Below are 21439 nucleotides of genomic sequence, written 5' to 3' on the forward strand. Positions count from 1 at the left end.
AGACTAATGAACTGAACATCAAGACCAACAATGGTTGCAGTTTTAGTATGAATTATTAAATGTGTAGTTTTAGAGAATTTAGGGAAATTGGGATGAACATGGGTCAACACAGGCTTATTACAAGCAAGTAATGCAAAAATAACTTCTTTTTTTTGTTAGAGTATACTATATTTTCTATCTGCATTTCAGAATGGCTTGAAATCTAAGGTCCCCTCTGTCCCTGGGCAGCGTAACCCCTGGTAATCACTCCAAAACCTTTCTCCAGCTTCCTTTTGTGCATTGCCTTCTCCCATTAGATGGTAAATTCTTTGAGGACAAGAACTATTTTTCTTCTTTTTACCCCCAAAACTTATGACAATGTCTAGCACATGTTTATTGGACTACCACTCAGAAGTTAAATGACTTGCCCAGGGTCTCACAACCAGGTACAGGAATTGAATTCAGGTCTTCCTAACTTCATTGTCAGTTCTAAATCCACTCTATCACATTGACTCTTCTGGACAAAATATGGAAAAATACTATTCAATTCAAGAAGCAGTTATTGAATTAGATTGGGGCATGTGGCTAACTATGGATATGTGATATGGAATTGCTTGTATAACAATATCTGAAAATATTGATTAAAGGAATGATGTCAGGTTTCATGAAAGAATGGATTCTAGCTTTGTCATTTTGTATCCTAGTAGTAGGGAAAACTAATAAAAATCCTCAGATCCAGTTTGTTGGATTTTTTTAAAGAAGTTTTGGATCTGCCACCCCCTTTCTTATTCCATGAGCTACTTTTCATACACAGTCAAATGTCTGAACTACCTAAAGATCAGGGCTTGGGGTTAATAACTTCAATTTACAATGTGCTCTCTGTCCTCAGGCAATTCTTAAAATGTCAGACCTTTCTCTTACCCTTCTCCTTTGTAAAACTGAATATAGTTGTATTCTCCATTCCATGGATGAAAGTTGATGCAGGTTTTTAAGCGATACCGCTCAAAGGCTCTCAGGATAACTCCCTTAGCATTAATCTCTGAAGAAAAAGAAGCAAAAACAGTATCTGTTGACCACCAATAGAATCCTGGATTAAGAGTTGGACTTTCCCCCTTTCTAAAACCTGTCTGTCAAAGATCATCAAAGGCCAAATTCATTTTTCTTGGGCTTTCTGAAGCTTTTGACACTGATGACTACCCCCTTCAGATTTTCCTTGACTACTTCTCTAACTTCTTTTCTTTCTCTTTCTCTTGCTCCCTATTCTCATCCTAATCCTTTGACATAGGCATTCCTCAGAGGTCTGTCCTTGATTTTCTTTTCATCTTCTTTGGCAAATTCATTCAATTCATTGACTTCACCTTCTGCCAGTATGAAGATGAGTCCTAAAAATCTTCATCTAGCATATTATGCTTCCAGGCACCATACTAAGTATTTTCAGTATTATTTAATTTTTCTCCTATATGTCGAATTGACCTCAGACATATCCTGTTCATGACACCAGTTGTATGACAGGAGATTTTCTTCTGTTTGAAGGTTCCTGGATTCAGACAGACCAAAGGAATGATGTGGAGCCATGGGGAGAAGAACTATACCATCTTATTGTGTAACCATTGGCAGAGGACAACTACAGGGTCCAAGTCTAAAAATTTCAAGTCCACTAGTCCCAAATCCACTTTTCCATCTACAGGACAGGGAATTTATAAGAGCATAGAACAAAGCTTGGCTTAAGCCAAGTTTGAGGGTTACATAAATCTTAAAAAACATACACATGTTGTGTAACTGTGACTACATTTGAACCCAAACATGGGTTTTACATCTGGTTAAGTTTTAACTGTGATTATAGAAAATTCACATCCAGGCCCATATCATTTGCTTTGCAATTCCTAATTTTCAAATGAAGAAACTGAGGCAAACAGAGGTTAAGTGACTTGACCAAGATTATGCCTGAAGTCAGATTTGGGCTCAGATCTTCCTTACTCAAGGCCCACCTCTCTATCCACTGAACCACCTAACTGACCTAAACATATCTCCAGATTAAACATATCTTTAGCTAAAGATCCTTTATCTCTCTCTACTTAAATATTTCACCTGTACATCATATTCAACATGTCCCAAAATTGGGCTTGTCATCTTCCCTCTAAACCAGTTCCTCTTTCAGTCAAGGGCTCTATCATTCACCATTTTATCCATTTTGTAACCTAGAGGTTATGCTTGACTCTTCCTACGCCTTTACCTCTCAACTCTAATCACTCTGAAAGTCAGTGGTCAATAGTATCTACAGAGCTGGCCACAGAATCAGGACCATCTGAGTTCAAGTCTTGCATTTGATTTGAAATGACTGGGAGACCTTAAGAAAATATCATATAGTATCTCAACTCTCTAAGACAATGAATTGCAAAGAAAGTGTCAACCTGCATTTACAGGAGTCTCATCATCTAGAAATTCTCTTTATTAATTAAATCTCATGTTCAGATCTTAATGCCTATCAATTCTATGCTGTAAATTTCACTTTCAAAACATATCTCAAAACTTTCCTCTACTCTTGGACCATAATAACCTCCCAAAAAAAAAAGGAAAAAACAAGCATTTATTAAGTGACTGATATGTGCCAAACACTAAACTTAGTGCATTACAAATAATATTTCTTTTACTTCTCACAGCAACACTGTGAGTTGGGGCTTTAATTACCCTATTTAAACTTGAGGAAACTGAAGCAGGCAGTGGTTAAATGTGTTTGTATTTGAGATAGAATTTGAAGTCAGGTATTTCTGACTCCAGGTCCAGCTCGCTATTGCCCATAACTATGGTTCCTTATGAAGACTGACCCCATGACAATAACTTTCTAACAGTTCTTAGACTTTCCAACCTCTGCTCTCTCTAATCCATCCTTCCTTCAAAACAGTATTTCTTAGCTTTCAGTTTCCTTACAGACATTGCTCTACCACTCCTTTGCTGTCATTTTCCTGCTTTGAACAAGTGGATCATGTGTTCCTCAAGTAGATTATTAACACCCTGAATTCCAGTACACTTATACCATGGGGCAGCAAAATGTGGATTCTAATTGGATTCAGCTCTGTGACTCTGAGCAAATCTTTTAACCTCTCTGGGCATAAGGTTCATTATCTACAAAAAAGGGTATAATAACACTTCCACTACTTAACTTAATAGGTTGTTGGAGGATCAAATGAAAAAACAAATGTAAATGGCTTCCAAACTATAAAAAGCTATACAAATTTGTCTTATTATTTTAATAGCTTGCTTATTGTTATCCCTGATTCATGTCTGTCCTCCATGTAGTTGCCCATGTGATTTTTCAAAATCCCAAATCTGACCAAGTCACCTCTCTCCATTTGCTGGATTCACAACCTAGTTCTCTTACCTTCTCAAGTCTTAAGATTCTATTAAGATTCAGCCACATTGGTCATCTTGCTGTTCCTCATCATCACTCATTCTCTTTTCCCTATCTCTCTCATGTTCTATACTCCAAACTGTCCCCTAGGACTCCAGGCTGCTCTGTTTTCCCTAAAGACTTACCTTTCAAATCCTATCTTTGTAAGAAGCCTTTCCCTTAACTCCTCCCCCTTAGGCCAGCCATGGTTCCCACTCAGATTATCTTCATTTTTGTAAATGTTATTCTCTCCTTCCATTAAAATGTGAGCTCCTTAGAGACAGAGATAGAGATAGAAAGACCCTTTTTTGGGTCTTTCTTGGAATTTTCCAAGTTTAGTATAAGAACTGTTGTCCTTAATTCTTAGGATCTCTCTCTACTGGTATTTCAAATTAATTCTGTATAGAGCTTGATTGTACATGACTCCCAGAAATCAGAGACAGTAATTTCCATTTCTCAGTATCTTTAGGGTTTAGCACAGAGCTGACTAGGAGTTAAATAAATGTTTATTGACTGGCTGGCTCTTTAGGTAGTACTTATTGACTACTTATTGAATATGCAATGCTGTTTTGACTAGTACTAAATTCTTATTCCTAATTATATCCTTGTACAAAATAGATGCTACAGATACATTTCTTTCCTCAATTAAAAATGCTTAAACATTCCTCAATTGTGACTGATGGCAACAACCCATTCATTATAGCCCTAGAGAATAGGCAACAAAATGAAATAAAGTATAGCCAATGTAGAATGTTGTATATTTGGTTAGACAAGGTCTAGGTAATTATTGCTTTTATTTATGGTTTTTCTAGGAAGGTAGGACCTCACTGTGGGTCATAAGGGAGGAAATTTCACAATTACAATGATATAAAAAAAGTCTTCAATAAAATTTTTTTAAAACTGTAATTGCTCCAATGTAATTGCCTCAAGTAATAAAAGAATAATTTCTCATCTGGTCCTCATATGAATATAATTCAATTCATTCAGATTATATATTAAAGCATTAAAATTTTAAAGATCCTCTGTTTGAGGATTGTATTTACTTTATAGAATTGTATTAAACTCAATAAGCCTCAGGTCTTCAACTATAAAAATGAGCATAATAATATAATCTTTCTCTCCAGTTTGTTATAAAATAAAATGAAAGACTATTTGCAAAGTAAAGGGTAAACCATAAACCACTCTATCAATTTTAGTTATATTATTATTATTATAATTATGATTAAAATTAAAAAGAATCAATTCACTGATCTAAATGACTGAAGATTTGCTGAGAAAGGAAATAACTGGATGGTTATTTATTAAGCAACTGTTGTATGTGGAAAAACTTTTTGAGAGTCAAAGAGATAGAAAATTTTGATAAACCAAGGTCTCTACCCACCTGAAACTTGCAATCCAATGTGGGGGGGAGGGGGAGAAGTTGTAAGATGTAAACTTACTTCAAATCCTTCCAGTAAACCTAATTTGAATCCTTCCAGGTTCTGCTAGTTTATCCATTAAGTCATACTCTCTATAGCCATAGGGCCACAACCTCTTTAAAACCTATTTAGAGATCTTCTGTGTCTGCTAAATGCATCACTTTGAAAGTAATCTGATAATGAGCCAAGATGACTTTTAACAAAGTCTGCTACTATATTCAAATAGAAAACCTTTCCATCTTAATCTACCATTGCTTAAATATAGTAATATAATATTTGAGAATTTAGAGATACCTCCACACTACAAGGAGGAACTAGAGAAAATCTTTACTGAAGAGGCAAATTCAAAGGAGTAGAAAGGCATATGAGAGATACAGATGGCTCTCTGAGCATCTATCATCCATCCACCTCATTGATCTAAGGCTGAAAGGGACCTAAATGATCAAGATGGCCAGTTCTTCTATTTGACATATGAGGAACTGAGAATCATAAAATTTAGGTGACTGACCCTGTACAATTGACTGATATTTGGTGCAGTGCATTGAGTCTGGAATCAGAAAGAGCTGAGTTTAAATTCAGCCTCACATATTGATTAGTTTTACAATCCTAAGCAAGGATTGCAATCCTTGTCTGTCACATCTTCCTCACCTGGAAAGTGAAGATTATAAGTGCAACTACCACTAAGAGTTATTGTGGAGGGCAGCTAGGTGGTGTAGTGGATAATGCATGGGCCCTGGAGTAAGGAGGACCTGAGTTCAAATGTGACCTCAATCACTTAATAATTACCTAACTGTGTGGCCTTGGGCAAGCTACTTAATGCCATTGCCTTGCAAAAACCTAAAAAAAGAGTTATTGAGGGGTGGCTAGGTGGCATAGTGGATAAAGTATCAGCCTTGGAGTCAGGAGTACCTAGGTTCAAATCCGGTCTCAGACACTTAATAATTACCTAGCTGTGTGGCCTTGGGCAAGCTACTTAACCCCATTTGCCTTGTAAAAAAAAATCTAAAAAAAAAAGATTTATTGTGAGGATTAAATGAAATAATATTTCTAAATTAGTTTGGAAACCTTAAAGTGCAACAAACTACTAGTGTTATTAATATTATTGTCCATGGTCACAGAGATAAATAAGTAGCAGTCGAAATTTGAACTCAAATCCTTGGACTTCATTTGGGTTCAGTGTTCCTTCCACTCTCCCTAGTTACAAAGGAAAGTGAGGAAAATTATGATCAATTTTAGAAAGTTCCAATAATAACAATGAGCTGATGGAGTTCCAATAGGCATTTCTGGTATTTGTTTTGAAAAATTAATAATTTTTTAAAATAGAAATAGATTTGTTTCCAAGTTTCTGGGTATTTATATTCAATGTACCTGACTAGTATTCTCAGTTTTCTATTTCATTGATTCTAGATAAAAACTACATACCTAGAAATTATAATAATTAGAGATCTCGAGGCTAGAAAAGACTTTGGCAATCATAACTTTCTTTTATAAAATTGAATAATGGAGTTTTTTTGGTACCTAGCTCCATTTTTCTCCCCAGCTCCATTCTAAAGAGAAAACAAGAAAAAAATTGAAAATAAAGATAAAACTCTTTCTGTCTTCAGCAAAAGGGGGTCTGAATTCAACAATTCTTGTACACTATAGGCTGGTTTTAACAAGGCGAGAGTCTGGAATAGAAATGTCCAAAAATTTCTATCCAAAATGATGTACCTACCAAGATTATCTGAGAGTGTATAAGGGATGTTTTGAGGCCAGAGATTCATATCACCAATAACAGAACTTCTGGTTCTCTGAAAAGGAAAATAAAAACAAGATATGCTAATCCCAAGGATAGGTCACTTCTTCAAGAAGACTCTGTGTTTGTTGCAAGGGAAAAAAGACAATTTAAAGAATTCCAAATACCAGGAGAATAATTTATGCATGTATAAAAACAGTTTCCCAGAAATTCTGTAAGAGATCAGAGGAGAATGATTCACCTGCAGCACTGTTTTTGGTAGCACAATTTAGAAAAGAGACATGCAAAGTTTATATCTAGCAATGGGTGAAATCAAATCACCATTGGCAAAAAAAAAATTATAATGAATGTTCTTGCACACAGTTTAGCTAAATAATTATCTGCAAGGGGAAAATTCTAGCCAAAAATTCATTAATGCAAGCTTCATTGTTTCGGAATTAATGATCACTCAGATATATCTGGGTTAAAGTTTTCCACTGCACTTTTTGAAAATTATATAAAAGAAAGCTATTTATAGTAGTTAAGTAAATAGATGTTTTTCAAAAATGCTTAGGCCCCTAGTGGGCAGAGTCAAGATGGCAGTGTGAAGGCAGGAATTCCCAGAAACTCTTCCCCCCAAAACTCCAAATGATGTAAAATTATGACTCTAACCAAATTCAAGAGCAGCAGAACCCACAGAAAGACTGAGTGAAACAATATTCCAGCCCAAGACAACTTGGCAGATCTGTGGAAAAGGTAGAGGAAAAATTTAGGAGGATTAGGAGAGTGATGCAGGGGAAATCATGAAAACCAAGTCAGCAGCTTGGTGAAGGAAATACAAAAAAACACAGAAGAAAATAACATGTTAAAAATAAGTTTAGGTCAAATGGAGAAAGCCGTACAAAAGGCAGAATTGTCCAGTTGGAAAAGGATATAAAAGAAGATCTCTGAAGGAAATAACTCTTCAAATATAGAATGAAACTAAGGGAAGCTGATGACTTTGTGAGAAATCAAGAAACAATAAAACAAACCAAAAGAATAAAAAATTAAAAGAAAATGTGAAATATCTCTTTGGAAAAACAACTGACTTGGAAAATAGATCCTAGAGAGATCATTTAAAAATTATTGGGCTAGGGTGGGAGCTAGGTTGGCATAGTGAATAGAATATTGGCCCTGGAGTCAGGAGGACTTGAGTTCAGATCCAGTCTCAGATATTTAATAATTACCTAGCTATGTTACCTGGGGCAAGTCACTTAATCGCATTGCCTTGCCAAAGAAAAAATTTGTATTGAACTACCTGAAAGTCATGACCAGGGAAAAAAAAAAAGAAATAATTCAGTGAAATTGCCCTGATATCCTAGAAGCAAAGGGTAAATTAGAAACTGAGGGACTCCACCAGTCACCTCCTGAAAGAGATAAAAAAAACTCCCGTGAATAAAATAGCCAATTCCAGAACTTCCAAATCAAAGAGAAAATATTATAAGAAGCCAGAAAGAAGCAATTCAATTACCATGGTGCTACAGTCAGGATTACACAGGATTTGACAATGTCTACATTAAGGATTCCTAAGACCTGAAATATGATATTCCAGAAGGCAAAAGAGTTTAAATTACAACCAAGAATCAACTACCCAGCAAAACTGAACATCCTCTTTCAGAGGAAAAGATTCGATGAAATAAGGGACTTTCAAATCTTCCTGTTTGTTCAAATGATCAGAACTGAACAGAAAGTTTGATCTTCAAGTACAAGTGAAGCATAGAGAGGTAGATGAGAAGGGTAAATTATGAGGGATATAATGATGTTGAAGTGTGTGTGTGTGTATTCCTGCATGGGAAAAAGATACTGATAGACTCATATGAACATTTTCTTTTATAAGAACAGTTAGAAGGAGAATATATAGACAAGATACAGGAGGAAGATGAATATCAAGCATAATATAAAGATGGAGTCAATGAGTGAAAAAGAAATGTACTTGGAGAAAGGAAAAGGAGAGATAGAATATGCTTAGATATTTCACATAAAAGAGTCAAGAAAAAGCTTTTGCAATGGAATGGAAGGGGGAAAGTGAGAGGGAATGAGTGAGTCTTCATTCTCATCAGAAATGGCTTAAAGAGGAAATAACATACACATTCATTAGGGTATAGAAATCTATCTTACCCTAGAGGAAAAAGGAGAGGAAAGGGACACGGGGAGGAGAAGGGGTTATAGGTCATAGAAGAGAGGAAAGATCAAGGGAGAGGGTAGTCAAATACACTACACTTCTGAGGAAGGACAGGGTGAACTGAGAGAGAGAATAGAATAAATGGGAGTGGGGAAAAATAGAATGGAGGGAAATGAAGTTAACAATAGCAACTATTGGAGAAAAATATTGAAGCAACTTCTGTGCTGGACTTATGATAAAGAATGCAACCCATCCCAGAGTCAGAGTCAATATTTGTCTTTCTTTTTCTTTTTTTAGTTTTTGCAAGGCAAATGGGGTTAAGTGGCTTGCCCAAGGCCACACAGCTTGGTAATTATTAAGTGTCTGAGGCCAGATTTGAACTCAGGTACTCCTGACTCTAGGGCCAGTGCTGTATCCACTGCTCCACCTAGCTGCCCTGAGAGTCAGTAATATATGAACACAAACTGAAGTACACTTTTTTTTTCTCACTTCATTTCTCTTGAGGTCTATACATCTTTTTTTTTGGGGGGGGGGGGGCTTATGTTTACTTTCACAACAAGATTTTTGTAGTAATTTGAAAATAAATAAATCATGAAAAAAATGCTTAAACCCTGATTTAACTGTTCTTATTTTGATTATAAAATGTTCCAATTACTGATGATTATCATTCATATCTGTCCATCACTTGGATCTGGTAGTATCTCTATATTTTATTAGCTTAGATTAGGTTACTATAGACCCTAAACTTCCTGAGAGTAGGAATATTTTTGTTTTTCTTTTTTGTATCCCCAATTCCTAGTATTGTATCTGGAACATACTAGGACTTATGTAAATAATTTTGATTGATAGATTGGTTACTGAAATTAATAAAATATACCCTTTCAAAGTATTTTCATATTTAAATTTTAAAATCAAGTGATTTGAACTGATATTTTCTAATTATCTGAATTGATAAAGTTTTGTCATATAATTAAAACTTTCTAGGATGGAAACCTGGCAAAAATACCAAACTTATACGTAATTTTAATGACTGAGTACCTCAATCCTAGAAAAGAATAAGTAAAAATGTATTTCTCTCTCTCTCTCTCTCTCTCTCTTTTCCTTGTAGAGGTGGAAGGTGAAACATGGTGTACTCAGTCAGACTCAGTTGATATGTTAGTTGTTTACTGACTTATTTTTCCCCCTCTCATTTTTATTCTTTGTTATGAGAATAATTAATCAAGTGATAAACATTAATAAGTGCCCACTCTGTGTCAGGAACCCATTAAATGTTCAGAATACAAAAAAAAGCAAAAATTAGTCCCTACTTTCAAGGATCTTATAATCTAATGAGAGAGACAACATGCAAACAAGGATAGATAGATAGATAGATAGATAGATAGATAGATAGATAGATAGATAGATAGATAGACAGAGGATATACATAGATAAACAGATAGATACATAAGTATTTATAAAACAAGCCATGTACAAGATAAACAGAAATTAACTAAAAGAGGGAAAGTACTGGAATTGATGGATTTGAAAAGGCTCAGAAAGTGGTGTTTTAGTTATGAATTAAAAGAAGTTGGTAAGGTCAGTTTGAAGAAGAAATGGGAAGGTGTCCCAAGTATTTAGGAGGGTCAGAGAAAATACTGGAGCCAAGAGATGGAGGATCTCCTTCATGGAAAAGCCAAGCAGCCAATGTCACTGGATCAAATAGTACATGATGAGAAGTCAGGGGTAAAAAGACCAGAAAGGTAGGAGGGGGTAAGATTATAAAGAGGGTGATATGACTGGAGATTGGAGTAGGTTCAAAAATCATCAGTACCAACATAATAATTAATCGAAGTGATTCTGTTTCAAGGGAGAAAAGAAGTGAACCCAAGACAGAAATCTGAGAGATACCAATGGGATAAGAGGGATAAAAGCTGGAGAAGGATATAGTAAAGGAGAGAAAGAAGGAGTGATTAGATAGGTAGGAGGAAAACCAAGTACAAATAGTATCTCAAAAACCTATGAGAGAGGAGAGGAGAGGAGAGAGGAGAACATCAAGGAGAAGAGTGATCAACTGTGATCAATAGATACTCTGATCCAGGACAATGAAGATTAAGAAAAGGCCATTGAATTTGGTAATTAAGAAATCATTAGTAACACTAGAGAAATAGAATTTTCATTCCAGAGGAATGATAATGTGGGATGCCAGATTGTAAGGGGTTAAGAAGAGAATAAGTATAATGTGGAAATACATTTAATATGAATGCATATTAGTTTGCTTGCCCTCTTGGGAAAAGAGAAGAAAATAAGGAAGGGAGAAAAATTTGGAACTCAAAATCTTATAAAAAAAATTAATGTTGAAAACTATCTTTACATGTATTTCAAAAGAATAAAATACTGTTTTTTTTTTAAAAAGGAAAGAGCCCTCTTTTCTCAGTTCCCCATCTGTAAAATGAACTAGAGAAGGAAATGGCAAACCACATTGTTTGGTCCATCTATTGATATTTACCATATCAGAAATTAAAATCAATAAAAATAACATTTTCATGGAAAATAACTATATCCCTCCCCTCCCCAAAATAGTGACAATGGTCATTTCTTTAATGTCTCACAAGTTAGACAAGACAGAGGACAGCTAGAGTTCTATATCTTCCTCTGCGTTTAATTTATTGTACTATATTGTTTTGGTTGAATTCTATGAAAAAAATCTGTCCTCACAACAGATATGCAGATGGAAAAGGGAAGTAGCTATTAATATTTTAGTATGCAAATAACATCACAGTATTAATATAAAAATAGTTTTGAGTCCATTGATCCTCTGAAAGGGTCCCAAAGAGCAGATATTGAGAACCATTGCCTTAATCTAAACTCTGCATTATTAAAAACCCTGTGATATTTTGCTGAAAAAAAAAGGAAAGGAAAAGGAGGTATCAATTGTAGAAAGCCTTTTTGAATAGGTTAGTTTAAAAAATAAGAAATGCAACATGATAATTAGCAAGGTAAGGGTTTTTCCAGGTGAAATGAGTTCTGTGAATGTTTTTAGGCAGTTGGAACTGAACCGGTAGGGGATGAATAGCTTGTGTGTGTCTGAGGTGGGGTCTGGAAGTAGTTCATGGAAGACTACTAGGTTAAAAAATTGAGAGATTGATGTCTTTGAGGAAGAATGAATATGAATGTTAAAGTTCCCTATTCTAAATGCAAAAGTTGAGGAGTTAAGAAAAATTGTAAACCAGGTATTGAAATCATTGAGGGGAAAAGAAGTTCTCTGGGGATCTTTAAACAACAGCTTACCAGGATTTTGATTGGGTGGTATATTCAAAGATCGTCAGCCTCACAGAAAAAAAGCCTTCTGAGTAATAGAGGAAGGTGACGAATATAGAAGAGAGAGAGTAGGGAAGAAGGAGAATTTCACCTCTCCTCACTCAGTGGTCAAGGAGAATGAGTGAAGAGGCAGGTAGTAGTATTCCAGAAAGGGTGGCCAGCCAGACTGTCAGATTTCAGTTAGAGCTATTAGGTAAAAAAAGAGTAGAAGAATATATTTCTGATGAAGGAAAGTTTGTTGCCTATGATATACCACTCTAAAGAGCACAGTGGAAGGACTGGGAGGAGTTATATTGAAAGTTTTTGGTGGGATAGTTGAGGGAGATTTAAATGAAACTTCTATGATTAGGGGATGTGGAGTGAGGTTTAGATGATGATTTACAGAAGTTCAGAGTCCCTAGGATGTAAAGGGTATAACAGTGTGTGAGAATGTTAATCATTAAGTGGAGGGCACTACTCCTCTATCCTCAAAGAATAAAAAAAAAAAAAATGGGAAGTCTCAATCTGAAAGAAGGGTTACTCTGCTTTGCACTTGAGATTCTCTGGCAACAGGAGGTGAAGATGCTTGTGCACATAAAGATAGAAGTTGTCGCTTTGAGGCTGATGGAAGATGCCTGGCATAGCCAAAATCACGTTTCCTCTGGGAACGTGCTGCTGAACAGCATGAAGACAGAAAGTTCAGGGTATTAGTACATCTGCATTCAGAGGTGGTTAGTTGGAGAGGAGAAAGGGAAAGAAATAAATTTAGAAATGAAAACAATGCAAAACTATTATTCATCAATTTAAAAAATTATAAACCTATCAGATTTAGATCAATGTAGTCTAACTATTCATGGTTAATGGTGATGAGCTGACAGTAAATCACAGTAAAGGAAAAAAATGATGATATTAATATGAGTCAAGTAAAATTTTTCCTGGAATAATTTGCTTATGAAGTCTTGCAAAAATGCATTGATAAGTGATTCCCATTACTTCTGCACCACCTCCAGTGAATAGAGTTAACACCTTCAGAAAGGTAGTATTTTAGTTTGCTTGGGCCAATAGAAACATTGATATCATTGCAGCATGACAACTCACCCCATCAAGATCGATGTCTCCCTCGAAAAGGTTAAGTCCCAGTGCTAAATGATAAGACAAGACTTGACATTAGCAAATGGGGGGGGGGGAGCCTATACCTGATTATGATATTTTTAAAAGAAATGAATCTACTAACCATGATTGATGTCAAATATGTCATTGTTCTTACCACCATCTACATCTATTATTTGAAAAGAAACAAATAAAAAGAGCAAAGTTTAATCATTGATAATATATTTCAGAAATTACTTCAACATGAAACTGTAAGCAATCATACTAGGGTCACAACTGTATACTCTTAAGAATTGACTGACTTTAGGAATAAATCACTATAATTCATAACAAATGACTCTGTGCAAGATGGAAGCCAGATTGGTAAAGTTCCATTGATACAGACAGGCTGTGATGAATTGGAACCAAATTGGAATCATATGCTGAAGGTTGATATGTTCAGCCTTGACTTGTCCATATGTGGCCATTTCAACATAGACTGAAGCTTTTAAAAAATGGCACAGATAAAAGCTTTCAGGTTAGACTTGAATTCCCTTCTGAATTCCTAGAGAATAGAAACAATTAATTGTTCTTATGATTCTATATGAGTACAGGTGAATAGGAGTGGAATGCAATATTTGTTGAATCTAAACTGGCAGAACCCATCTTTCCAACTCTTTCCTCCAAGGGTGAGACTGGATTTAAGTAATAGGCCATTGCACATGTACTATTTAGATGATCATGAAAATCTACTATCAGGATATATGACTTGTCAGTAATTTCCAGGAACAGCATGACATAATGAGCTAGGAGTCAGGCAGACTGAGATTCACTGATAATTGTGTCTCAGAGTACTAACTGTCATGAAATTTGAGAATCTAAACTGAATTTTTACTTGAAAGATTATTTGTCATTAAAAAGAAATAAAAAACCAAAATTTTCACGGGGCACATTAAGCACTAATCCTGGAGTCTTGACTTGATCAAGTCACCCAGAAAAGTAATTTGGAATTATGTAGGAAAAAGTCATGAAAATATCTATACCCTTTTGCTCAGAGACCCCATTGTTAGACATATATCCCAAGGAGATTAAGGAAAAACTGTGTGACTGGACAAGTTTCTTAACCTTCTCAAGCCTCAGTTTTTTCATCGGTAAAATAGTGGTAATAATATCTTCATAATAGGTAAATCTAACATTATCTACCCAATAGTTATTTGGATGGTAGATATTAACACTATTAAATGAGAATATTTAACACATTGCCTGGTATATAGTAGACATTATAAAATTACTTATTCCCTCCTGGTTCCTCCTACTTCACAAGGTTGTTTTGGGGATCACTTATATGAAATGCTTTTTAGACTTTAAATATTATATAAATGTAATGTGCTATTGGTTTTGTTATTGTGGTTGTTGTTCTTGTTATTGTCACCACTCAAAGTTTTGGTCCCAAGCTCCCCAACCCATTCAATCACCATTATATGGTGCCAGTTTAATATAGTTACTGCCAAAGTCCTGGAAGATAGAATGGGGTAAAATATGGAGTGCACTACTGAAGTCAGAAGGACCTGAAGTCAGGAGGACCCAAATTCAAATTCGACTTCAAAATCTTACTAGTTGACTTCATAAACTAAACATACTATTATGACCCTAGGCAAGTCATTTGACTGTTTCCCTCAACTCTTCATCTGTAAAAGGAGCTGGAGAAGGATATGGCAAACCACTCCAGTATCTTTGCCAAAAAAAACCTTAAATGGACTGAAAGTACTGAACAACAATAATATTCAAATATTCAAGAAAGATGATGAGGATTGTAATACATGGATTATTTTCTTATTCATCTAAAAAAAGTTAGACTAGAATTTCATCAATGGATCTTATACTCTGGAATCTCATCATGGCCTGAATAGGACCCTGGGTTCTCAAAGGCTCTATTTATAGGAGAAGCAGTCTATAGGCTAAGGACTATTCTAGCTAAGTTTGGAGAGACCTCTCAACAGAGGCTTGGCCACCAGCTGATGAATTGTGGTTGCCATACTCAATGATGAAGTCAGCCACTTCAGAGTAGAAGTTTTATAATGAATGTACCAGTTGAAGAAGAAGAATAATAACAGCTCATCTGATGTTTTCTTAGCAAAAAATACTGCAGTGATTTACCATTTCCTATGCCAACTTATTTTGTAGATGAGGAAACTAAAGGGACTTAAATTAAGTGACTTGCCCAAAGTGACACAGCTAGTAAGTTTATAAAGCCAAATTTGAATTTAGATCTTCCTAATTCTGAGTGGCTAGGTGACACAGTAGATGAAGCACTGAGCCTGAAATCAGGACGACTTGAATTTAAATTTGGTCTTAGATACTTACTACCTGCGTGACCCTGGACAATTTACTTAATTCTTGCCTAAGTTTCCTCATATGTAAAATAAGCTGGAGAAAGAAATAACAAATAATTCCAGTATCTTTGCCAAGAAAACCCCAAATGGAGTTACGGAGAGTCAGATATAACTGACCAATTGAGCAACTTTCTAACTTCTGTCTGCCACCTAGTGGATCCATATAGCACATTAATTATTTCAAATTCCTTTTTACATTTAATCTCATCTGAGCCTCTCTACAACACTGTGAAGTAGGTGCTATTAACTCCATTTTATATAGAACATTAATTTGGAAATGGTCTTTCACAGGATCACACAATGTAGGAAGTATCTGAATTTCTCTTTTTTTTTAATTTATTTAAGGGGCAATGGGGCTAAGTAACTTGCCCAAGGTCACACAGCTAGGCAATTATTAAGTGTCTGAGGTCGCATTTGAACTCAGGTCCTCCTGACTCCAGGGCCAGCCCTCCATCCACTGCTTCACCTAGCTGCCCCCAGTAGAAAGTATCTGAAACAGGATTCAGGTTTCCTTGAAAAAAGTCAGGTCTTCTTGGCTCCAAATACAATATTGTACCAAATGCACCAGGCAGTTTCCCTACCCAAAGATGAAATGGATCATTGGAAGTAATAAAAATAATACATGTCAATAGATGACTCACCAAAGTTTTCTGGCATTGGCTAAGAAACAAAAAAGAGAAGAAAGTACATTATTGTGATAGATAGTCCTATGTAGTAACAAAGACATTTATTTACTTCCTCACTAATACTGATTCTTTGCCCTCAAGGTACTACTACCTTTCATGAAATTTGAGAATCTAAACTGAATTTTTACTTGAATGATTACTTTTCATTAAACAAACAACAAAAAAATCCTATGAGGCACATTAATGCAACATTGGTGAAGCTCTAATTAGAGCCAGTCATTCAGGAAAGTAATTTGGAATAATATGAAGAAAGCCATGAAAATGTCCATACCCTTTTCACCAGAGATCTCACTCCTAGGTAGGTATAATCCAAGGAAATGAATGAAAAAAGAAAGACCTCCACATAGATACACCAAAATATTTATAACAGTACTTTTTGTAGTACCAAAGAACATAAAACTACCTCAATATCCATAGCTTAGTTAGCCAAATTGCAGTACAGGAATATAATGAAATATTTCTCTGTTCTAAGAAACTATGAATATGAACAATTCCAGAATTGTATAGGAAGATTTCTATGCAGTGAGATAAAGTGAAGTAAACAGAACCAAAAACAATATACAAAATTAATATAACAATGTAATTATAAAGATCAACAACAAAAGCATTTGAAACCAAGTGCTGTAAGATTATAATAACCAATCTTGATTTCAGAGAAATGATATGAAAAGAAATTTTCTCTTCCTAAAGGTGGGGAAAAATCAGTGTGGAATATCTCATAAAAATCAAATTTTTTTCAGATAGTGCTGAATAGCAAATTGCATATGCCTCAGTCTATTTCTTTGGTTCATAAAAAGAAGATAAAAGATAAGAATCATTATCAATTATGGTTGTTTTCAGCAAAAGAAATGAGTTGGTGGTTTCAAGAAAATGCTATAAAATGGTTGCTAATAGCACAAAGCATACCATCGTATTTGACACCAAAAGGGTGTCTATATAGAAAAACATAATCACATAAATACACATATAAAATATATAAAATATATATATATATATTAGTAGTGATATTTAAGACATACTTTAGAAATAACAGATAATTTAAATGAAAAGATGATTTCTTTAATATTTGGCTGCTCTTTTAAATTTCAGCCTTCTTTCCAAGTCTTTGAAATATGATGTAGAATTTTGACTATCCATATGCAACTGCTACAGGATATCTCTAGCCAACAACATCTGATCCTTAAAGCTGATGAGGTATCAGAAAAGAATTCTAAATCTGATGGACTCTTTAGAATTGACAGCCAAATCATTCACATTGAAATTTTTATTCAAGTAATTTGTAAAAATCTATATGTCATCAGTCAATATGAAAAATTTAACTAAAACAAATTTCCCCTTCTTCCATATTACAAAAGTTAGTTTTGAAACACTGAAAAAAAACTTTAAACAACTACACGAAACATTTTTAGTCCTCTTTTCCTCTCCCTTGGATCCCCTTTCTGCTTCCCAGTTCTCTGCAATCAATAAATCTGACCCAGACTGTAAGTTTTCTCTTATTGTCCCAAAAAGAATTCTTTTCATTTACCCTGTCTGATTCACACAAAAGAAAACCAATGACTAAACAAGTTTCAATGGTATCACTACCCCACCACTGAAGGTAATACTATCCTTGGTATTTATTACCTGCTAAATTCCATTCTGTTTTCTTTTGCCTTATTTTCCATATATCTTACAGGGCATATGCCTTTTAATTCCTTACCATGCCAGAGAGCATGTGGAAAACCTCACAGAGAAAGACCCAAGATAAACAACACCAATCCATGTTGCATCCGGAACTAAGTCACAAAAAATGAAATTCCAAATGAGTTTTACTTATATAGAAGCAAACATAATAAACTAGAATCTTTGATCTGTGGGAGGCATCTTGTAGACCAGTCTCTTCCGTGAGTAATTCTCCAAATAAAGAGAGTAAAAGCCATCAAACTGAGTACCTTTCTGAAATTGGCAGTTTATTCCATTTATTTTTCAAGAGGCAAATGTCTGGGAGGAACCAGTAGATTAAATATCTACTTTGTATTTCCTGGTGTAATCAGCAAATAACACTAAAATACATATCTTTTCTTTCATTCAACTACTCATTATAAATTGTTGATCAGTGTAGCAGTAAATAAATGCTTGTTGATTGAATGATTAATGATCAACTGGACGAGGTGGTTAGGTGGTTCAGTGGCTAGAGCACCGACCCTGGAGTCAGGAGTACCTGAATTCAAATCTGGCCTCAGATGCTTAATAATTACCTAGCTGTATGGCCTTGGGCAAGCCGCTTAAATGATCAACTGGATGAAGTGACAGGGGAGATGAACCCACTTGGATTTTGATTGCATCTTTATCTAGAGGCTATTCAGGTTCCAATGGGGATGAAGTAGTTGACTAGAAGTGTTGTGAAGGTCAGTCCCTTCTTTGCACTGGGTTTATATAAAAAGGGTCAATTGAAGAACTGGCTTTTTTCCCTTTTCATGAATATTCAGAGGGAAATAGAAAAGAAACCATCACAAATATCTTGACATAAATTTAGAGTAAAAAGAAAGCTTAGAGACCAGTCTAAAAATCTCATTTTAAAAGTCTGGAAAGAATTTAAGTGACCTATCCAAAGTCCAACAAATAGCAAGTAGCAGAGCTGGGAATCAACCCGAAGTCCACTGATTCCAAATTCTGAAAGGGGACTAAAGTCTCTAGATAGAGGGATAGTTATATAAAAAGAAAAGGGAAAAAGAGATAGAAAATAAAGGTAAGGAATGACCAGATGATTAGAAAACTCACTTGTTGCTTCTGTGCTAGTCTTGTGCCATCTGTTACTCTCTGGGAATTTTCAGAAATAAAACATGCTACAATTTTCTACCCTACATTCTCAAGTTCTAAAAACACATAGTTGGAAGTCTCAAAACTTCATAATACCATGTACATAATAAGTGCTTATGTAGGGGGTTGAGTAGAACCTTCCTGAACAATATGATGGGGTTATAAGGAAAAGAATGTTTGTTTGACTTTGATTTGATATCCCTATGGAAAGTTGAGTTATTCAACTGGGGATGAATTCGCTAGCAAGAGTTATGGCGGGTCAGACCCATTACTTTTCCTTGGACTTGTAAAAAGAGGGGAAAGGTACTGTCATCTTTTTTTTTTTCTACCTTTTGGGGAAGTTGCTCCAAACAAGTGAAAACAAACCCAAAAGCAATCTTGACCCAGGGGTCTGTTAATCTTTCCTTCTCATTTATTCCCAGAGATAGCAATCAAAAATGCTGTAGGAAGTAGCCTCATACATCAAATGACAAGGGTCTGGATCCAATCACTCAGAGTTAGTATCAGAGGTATATTAAAGTTGTGTATGTTAACCACATATCCAAGAAAACCAAGCAGGTAAGAAGTTGAATATCTAAACTCCACCCTCTTTTGAAAAGGAGTGGAGAAGTAGGAAATTCCCTGGTAGTGTCTACTTCCTAGAGAGATGCATGTTCCTGTTTAGTTGAGGAGTAATGATTTGAGAGGATGAGCATCTTAGAAAAAAAAGAAGCTTGAAGTCAAAGTTTTTCTGAGAAAGAAGGAAGAATTCCAGGATGACACCAGTCTTGAACCTGCCTAAGTTAGAACAAATCCATAGCAATATAAATGTGCAGCTAACATTTGTCTTACCACTGCCCATAATCATAGTTGGATCTTGGAACTGGTCCCCTATTGCATGTAATTGCTACCATCTTTTACATCAAAAGACTGGCATATATAAGGTTAAGGGAGCAGAGTGGAAATTAGTTAGTAGTGATGCTGAAAGGACAAGATAATAATATTAACCTTGCATTTATATATTACCTTTAGGTTTGCAAACTACTTTACATGTGTAAATTCACTGGATCCTCACAACAATCTGTGGAGTAGAGAGTGCTATTACCCACATTTTTATGGTGGAGAAAACTGAGGTAAACAGAAGGCAAGTGACTTGCTAGAGATTACACAGCAAGTATTTGAGTCAGAATTTGAACTCAGATCTTCCTGACTTCAATACTCTGTCAATCATGGCTCATACCAAGGCCAGAAAAGATCCTCCAGATCTTTATAAAAATGAAAAAAGAAGCTGACTCTGAAGTTGGCTCTCCTCCCCATGTTTATCAATTTTGGCTTACAACAACTTTTGCCAAATATTTCATCACATATACATGAATACAACCTCTATAGGGACAATCAATCAAAATCCCAAACAAAGAGCACCTCCTTATAATCTCAAATTGAACTGGGAACTCCCAGTTCAGACCCTTCTATAGATCCCTTCTGTATGTATAATATCATTCAGGTTTGGTGGTCATTAATTACTTATTGAATTATAAAATTCAATAATTGCTAATGAATTTCTAGAACTCAAGAACATAGAGAAACCAATAATAGAAGATTTCACTTCTGGATATTCCCATTGCCCAGTTGCCGATGCAAAGGCATTATTGCAGGGTAATTGCTGAGTTTTCTAAATACCTAATCATTCTTTATCTTTATTCCTAATTTCACCTTTTTCCTCCTTGTCTATTATTACCCAATCTTTAACTCAAGGGTTCTGCCCGCTTTGGTAGTCTCCTAAAGTCTGTAGATATCATGATAACATTTTCTAATACTTGAAATAAAATGCATGAAATTCCAGAGGAAATCAATTCTCTTGGAACACAATTATCTTTTAAAAAACAACAAACATGTTAACAGATGCCCCAGGATAAGAATACTTGCTTTAACTCATCTACAACAAATTTTTCTCTTAATTTTGCTGGCCCTTCTCACTGACCCAGGGAAATCTAATTTATTTTCTGGACCTGGAAAAGTAGTAACAGACATCAGGTAGAATGGAAAGAAGACATCCCTAGAATAACAAGAATCACACAAAGAAATGATAAGCTCAGTGATCTTAGAAAAACATGGATAGACTTGTACAAATGAGTGAAATGAGCAGAACCAAGAGAATGTTGTTTACAGTAAGCAATATTATAACACTAGAAGTGTTGTGAAGGTCAGTCCCTTCTTTGCACTGGGTATAAAACAAACTAATTAAAAGGGGTAGGGACTGGATCTGCAATTTCATTTATGTAGGAGGCCTGAGAATGAGGTATCAAGCCAGGTTAAAACCATGTGCAATCTAGAGTTACCTAGAGCAGAAGCTGCAAATATGCCACAAAAAGGAACAGAATTTAGCCAGAACTAGATTAAAATGGAACTGGGAAACAACTATCAAAATAAATAAAAACACAATAAAACATAGATAATGGTATTTTGTAGATTTCTAAGCCAATCTGCAGACCAAAGGGATCTTAATGAATAATTTAGGGGCTCCCATTTCTATCTGAATTTGACACCAGTAGCCTAG

The 21439-nt window shown here is 35.2% G+C and overlaps 1 protein-coding gene across 1 annotated transcript in view; it reads right to left on the reverse strand.

The window, feature by feature from the left end:
* The window catches only part of LOC141499238 (meprin A subunit beta-like), a 75443-nt gene extending 60382 nt beyond the window's left edge, over positions 1–15061 (reverse strand). The window contains exons 1-4 of the mRNA XM_074202069.1: positions 15016–15061; positions 12478–12611; positions 6500–6575; positions 901–1018 (exon numbers count right to left, since the gene is read on the reverse strand). Of these exons, the coding sequence (XP_074058170.1) occupies positions 901–1018; positions 6500–6575; positions 12478–12611; positions 15016–15061 (374 nt within the window). The remainder of the gene's footprint in view (positions 1–900; positions 1019–6499; positions 6576–12477; positions 12612–15015) is intronic.
* Positions 15062–21439: the final 6378 nt, after the last annotated feature.

The sequence above is a fragment of the Macrotis lagotis genome, chromosome X (genome assembly GCF_037893015.1).
Source record: "Macrotis lagotis isolate mMagLag1 chromosome X, bilby.v1.9.chrom.fasta, whole genome shotgun sequence".
In the NCBI taxonomy this organism is placed as follows: Eukaryota; Metazoa; Chordata; class Mammalia; order Peramelemorphia; family Peramelidae; genus Macrotis; species Macrotis lagotis.